At 51.0% G+C, this 6,094-nt stretch overlaps 1 protein-coding gene across 1 annotated transcript; it reads left to right on the top strand.

Annotated features, from left to right (window-relative positions):
* Nucleotides 1–2,646: 2,646 nt before the first annotated feature.
* On the top strand, nt 2,647–3,198 carry LOC123150524 (uncharacterized). The gene has a single exon (XM_044570365.1). The coding sequence runs from the start codon at nt 2,758–2,760 to the stop codon at nt 3,016–3,018; it is 261 nt and encodes an 86-aa protein (XP_044426300.1). The 5' UTR covers nt 2,647–2,757; the 3' UTR covers nt 3,019–3,198.
* Nucleotides 3,199–6,094: the final 2,896 nt, after the last annotated feature.

Consider the following 6,094-nt stretch of genomic DNA (forward strand, 5'->3'; position numbering starts at 1 on the left):
CTTCTGCTGCATGAACTGAAAGCTCAAAACAGTGGTGTGCAGGCTGCTTTTTATCTGGAGTGTTAGCCTGTTAGAGGATGTGTGATATTGTTGCCCTCTAGCAACTACAGAAGTTCTTCAGCAGGTGTGTCAGTTTCCTGTTCCAACGCTTGTAGAATATGAGCAGACTTTCCAAGATTGGATCTATGTTGTCTGCTCCATGGTTCTCTAGAGTACTAACAAATATCTGGAGCTCTAAGACTATCTAGTGGCTGGTTTCTGTCAATGTGTTGTTGGATACGACCTGCATGTTCGGTGTTGCTGCAATGTGCGAATAAGGTCTCTGTCTAACTGTGTTGGAAGAGCTAGTACTCTAGCAGCTGCTGCTTTTTCATACATAAACTTTTGCATGCGGAGTGAGTAGTATGTTTACATAGTTCTTGTTGGTTTCTATACACAAATATCAGTTTGATACTCCCTCGTTTCACTTAACTTTATGGTGTGTGCAAGTTTTTTGCCCATATTCTGAATTGTAGTGCCTACTTACTTGTTTGGACAAAAATAGCCGTGTGACTGGAGATGGGCGTGAAACAACCTCCTCTGCATGCAGGAGTGTGTGTGGCTGAGACGCTTTGCACATGGATCTGGACAGAGTTGGTGGAGGGGTATAATGATCCAAAGGACATGCGCGAGCGCATGCATTGGTATTGCAGCTCAACAAAGTGCGCACTAGAATTTGGAACGAAGGGAGTATAACAATTTCGACCTCTCAGGAAACAACTCATGTGGCAATCCTCCTGCAGAAAAAGAGCGTGATCTCTTTTAACTAGAGAAACACAATTATCACACATATTCTTGTATTCATCCACGGAAGAGGTTTATTGTACTGAATAGAAGTGTTTTTCCTAACCTCTAGTATAGGCCATCTAGCACATAGAAGTTAATGTATATATATGAACAAGTAGCACCGAAAATGCATTTGGTAAATACCAACAGACCTCAATGCAAATTACACATAAAATTAGAAAGGAGATTGAAACATTATGAAGCCTAGAAAAATAAGTTTAATCCTTGTTGTTTTTTGACTTATTCTTTTCTGAAAAAAAGTCTTAGTTGGATTGTGGATGATGTTGGCTGGTCGGGTCACCGGTCTGTGGAAGGTCGACGGGAGGCTAGAGCACAACGTCGCCACGTCAGGCCTCAGTTGTTGTCTGTGGTTGGTTGATTGAGGGCCAAGTAGCGTCTTGCATCTATCTTGCTATAAATCATCATCCATCCATCTACCTGATCAATACAAACTTGACAGAGACGAGCATCTTCGACAAGTCGCATAAAAAGAAAAACTCCTCCTACATGTCGGCGCCCCCCCCCCCCCTCTCCTCATGTGCACCACGGAAGAAGATATCGATGGAGCTCCAACCAGTGTCATGTAGGTGGTTGGTAGTGCTGTTGGGTGGGGCCCGGTGCATATGGTATGACAGAGCAGGGGCGCAGGTAAAATGGGGTGGTCGGTGGCATGCTAGGGTCCGACAAGATGGCACATGCAAAAATTATGCACCCTGGCGCACAACAATTAACATAACACGGGAAACATTCAACCCTAGTGCATGTGCACTGAGGACCCTCCATGCAGCTCCACCCCTGTAAATTAACTCCCCAACGACGGCTCTTCGGATCAGAGCCGTTCCATGGACTTTGCATCATTTTCTCTGAACGACTGATCGATAGGACGACTGGCGGGCTCCGGCCAAAAGGGACTCGCGATCGCGATCTAGTGCCGTGACCAGATCCCTCCTTCGCTGCCACCTCATCCCGACGCCGCTTCCTCCCCTGCTGCACCTTCCTCCCCTCGCCGCCGCCTGAGGCGCCCTCTGGCAAAGTCCAGATGGCTCCGAGGAAGGCGGTAGCGGGGCCCTTCTAAGGCTGCCCGGTGTTGGTACGACGGCTGCGATCCATGGATCAGGGACGGCGGTCCTTTGGTGAGGCTTGCCCATTCGGTGACACATAGACCAGTTGGTGCTCTCAGCTTGTCAGGCGGATGGCTTCTTGAGGCCAGCGGATTAGATGAAGTCCGTTGAGACGGTCATTTAGTACTTGTAGGTGTGTCAACTTGGTTTTCCTAGAAGGTGGCCTTGGGTTGATCTATTTATTTATTTTGTCACTCTGTTGAGTAATAATTTAATAAAGATGACTGTATGCATCAGTTTTTATGCAGAGTCCAAGGTAACCTTTTTTTTATAAAAAAGACAGGCCTATGCATGTAGCTCCCACTTGCGCAGGGTTTAGAGATTGGACACTAACGGATTCCGTGACACCTACCCCCTTCGAGGTTGAAGTCCGAATCTTGTATCACCACAAAATTCAAAGCCGAGACAATATGATTTGACCGAAAAGTCAGTATACATCAGCAAAGGAATATCTAATCCAACGGTGATGTGCTTCTCAACCTCACGTCACGCTACGGATCGGATGAGGTCAAACCCGGGTGTCCTGGTCCGCACGCGCAGGCATGGAGACAGAGTAGACTCCATCTAATCCAACCCCACACGGCACGGTCGCAATCCTCTAGACTCCGGCTCGTGCGTACTCTGCTTCCGCGTGCCCTCCGAATTCCAACCGGAGACCGGCACGCACGGGGTGACCCTATAAAATCCCCACCCCCACGTCTAGCTCGATCACTAAGCAAACAAGAATCTCCTCCTTCGCTCGAGGAGCAGCAGCAGCAAGGAATCCTTCTTTCCAGACTGCCTGATTCAAGCATCCGTCAGTAGAGGATCCATGGCTATGGAGAGGTTCTTCACGGCGCTCGTCTTCTGCGAGGCACCGCTGGACGGCTACGGCACGTCGGTGCTCACCGCCGGCACGGTCAAAAGGCTGGTCTCGGGTGGTGGTGACGCGACGAAGCCGTTGGTGGCTATCAAGCCGGACGCTGAGAAGGGGCAGGGTTTCTTCACTGGCAAGCAGATGGCGCAGCGGCGTGCTGGGTTCGAGCTCGCGTTCGACGGCCTCAATTGCTTTGACACCGTCGTCATGCACTGAGCATGTCATTGTCATGTCGCTTTCTTGATTTTAATCTGTATAGAACTTGGATCAGTTAGAATGTTTGAGACGTTGGTGGGGTTGTGATGTTTCGTTCATTCTAGTCTAGTATTTGACCGGTGCACAAGCTTGTTTACAAACGAAAGGAATTTAAAGGGGACATCTCCTAGTATCATTTTATGTCTTCGATTCCATGTCATGTAGATCATTCAGTCAGACTACTATTTGACTATCTGTGGCACGCGCTTGTTGTACAATTAAGAGGTGTGGCTGGTAATACGACGTCGAAAATTTCCCTCCGGCTCTGCTTTCCTGTGCATGTACCATCTCTTCCTGAAAAGTAGTAAGAATATAAGAGGAAGATAATGACACATGTACCATCTCTTCCTGAAAAGTAGTAAGAATATAAGAGGAAGATAATGACACTGAGGAGAGAACAAAACTAGTCTCTGCGTGTGTGTAGAATTGAAGTAGGAGTTGGACCTTACAGGCCAAGCTTGCCATTTGGCAAAAGAATAGCGCAACTTTGCTTAGCAATGCTTGACAGAAACAGAGCGAGCGTACATTAGAGATATATCGATCATGATTTCAGATATCACTGTCTGTTAGATAGTTCCTTACAGTGAGAATGTGTTCGAGTGCTAAACGTAAGCAACCCCCTTCTGGATCCCTAGAAGAAAAGGGGAGCAAACCATACAATAATTGCATTTCGATCTTAGCAGTCATGTTATCAGGTGTTGCCAAAAAGGTTCCCGATACCTTCCATTTCTTGCAGTAATTTATCAGAATATGTTGTGACATGGTAAATATGTATTGTACGTACATACTAAATTAACTTCAGATTTTTTTTAATAACTTGTAGAGTGTGGTTTCATCAATTGGTTCAGTGGTAACACCATAAAGATGGTTGCATTGGATACGTCCTTCTATTAAGGTAGTGGACTTCTGAAAGGTAAGCACACAGACACTCATATTTCTTTCAAAAGGAAGCTTGCCCTCAGCCTCTGCGTCAAAAAAATGCATACAACAAAATTTATAACGAGGTTTTTAGTTATTTATAGAAAAAAAATAAAGGAATGTACGTCCAGCCAAAGCATCGACAAATATAGATTACAGGGAATGCTCATGTGTTACCAATCCTATTACATGAGGCAATACAAATTATGAAGCAAGAGGCTTCCTGAAAAGGACTTAAGAGCATCTACAACAAGGCCGATATGCCGATAAACTAGCCGATTTACCCCTTATCATGGGTCAACCGATAAGTTCTCGATAAGTGATGTCCCCAGCATTGCTACAAACTTTGTTAAAGTTTACAAAATTAGACTTTGGCCAAAGCCAATATGCGAAGTAAATAAAAATGAAGGGGATATAGCTCTATCATCATCACGATCCTCTAACCCTAGACTCCGGCGACCGGGCACGCAGAGGGCGACCATTAAAATTCCTCACCCCGAACGCTCAGCTCGATGAGCCAAACAGAACCAAGAAATTTCGTTCGACATGCATCGGATGGATGAGCTAGCTATTTGCATGGGCCGATCAAGTCAGTTTGGTAGTGCATGGATTAGTGGCCACGGCCGGGTCATGTGCGGCGTGGGCATGCAGATCATGCCCGCGCATGCAGCGCGACGGATGCGTGGGCGCTGCGTTTGGCCAAGGCTACAAAGCCGTCTTTGTAATCCAGTGAGTTGGTACTCTGGGAAAGGAAAAGTAACGGGGCTGTGAAGCCGGGTGAAACTCCAGTGTACCATGTGCTCCTCCTTCTTCTACCTCTAGCTACGAGAGAGAGAGAGCTGCAACAACAATTGGTATACAGAGCTTCGGTTCGGGCGATCACCGGCGACCATGGCGCTCGTCCCACACGGCGGTGGCGCGGGCGGATCGGCGACGATGGCGATGCCGATGCTGACCGCGGACAACTACACGGTCTGGGCCATCAAGGCGCAGGCGATCCTCGACGTCCACACCGTATGGGAGGCGGTGGCGCCGGGCGACGCGGCGGTGAACGCGCGGAAGGACAAGATGGCGCGTGCGTTGCTTCTCGGGGCGTTGCCGGAGGATGTGCTGCTGCAGGTGTCGACGAAGCTCACCGCCAGGGAGGTATGGGACTCCCTGAAGGTGAGGTTCGTCGGCGCCGATCGGGTCCGTGTGGCGAGGCTGGGGACGCTGCGCGGTGAATTCGACCGGATGAAGATGGCGGACGGCGAGGAGCTCGACGTGTACGGCGGGAGGCTCGCGGCGATGGCGGCGAGGTATGCCAACCTCGGGGAGACGCTGGGCAACGCAGCACTTGTCAAGAAGTTGCTGGATACGGTGCCGGATCGCCTCTTCCCCGTCGTCGCCGGCATCGAGCAGTTCCACGACGTGACGACGATGGCGTTCGACGAAGCGCTCGGGCGGCTGCGTGCGTTCGACGAGCGGGTTCGGCGCCGTGGACAAGATGGCGGCGAGCGCGGGGGTGAGCAGCTGCTCATGACGGCGGCGCAGTGGGCAGCACGGGAGCGTCGACACGGCGGTGCTCGGGACGACGACGACGGGCGCAGCGTGGCGTCGGGGAGCGGCGGCAACAGGCGCAGGCGCTGCTACAAGTGCGGGGAGCACGGGCACTTCCGGCGCGAGTGCCCGCAGCTGCGGAAAGGATCGGCGGCGGAGCAGGCCCTCTTGGCCGGTGCCAACGTCGACGATGACGGACTCCTCTAGGCCGTGGCTTAGGAGGTGTGTGTTGGAATAAGCCACGGCGTGTGTTGTCGGGCTCGTCGGGCGCGTCGGGTGCGCGCGGGACGGGCGGGACACACTGGTAGCGTTGGGCTCGTCGGGTTCGTCGGGCGTGTCGATGACGCGCGGGACGGACGGGACGTGTGGGATGCAGTAGCGTGGCGTGTGTGTAGTGTGTTTACTTGTAGCAGTTCCATGTGTGTAGCGTGGCTGTGTGCGCATGTGTGTGACGTGATAGTCAGCGGCGTGAGTTAGTTAGCCAGATGATCAGCAGGCTGTTAGCGGCGCCCGTTGGAGCTGGCCGCGTCGTCCGTGTGGCGCGCGCGTCGTGCGTCCGTGCATGCATCGGATGGATGAG

Source organism: Triticum aestivum, chromosome 7A, assembly GCF_018294505.1.
Source record: "Triticum aestivum cultivar Chinese Spring chromosome 7A, IWGSC CS RefSeq v2.1, whole genome shotgun sequence".
Taxonomy (NCBI): Eukaryota; Viridiplantae; Streptophyta; class Magnoliopsida; order Poales; family Poaceae; genus Triticum; species Triticum aestivum.

Coding starts and splice junctions, on each gene's coding strand:
- LOC123150524 (XM_044570365.1), top strand. CDS start 2,758: ATGGCTATGGAGAGGTTCTTCACGGCGCTCGTCTTCTGCGAGGCACCG.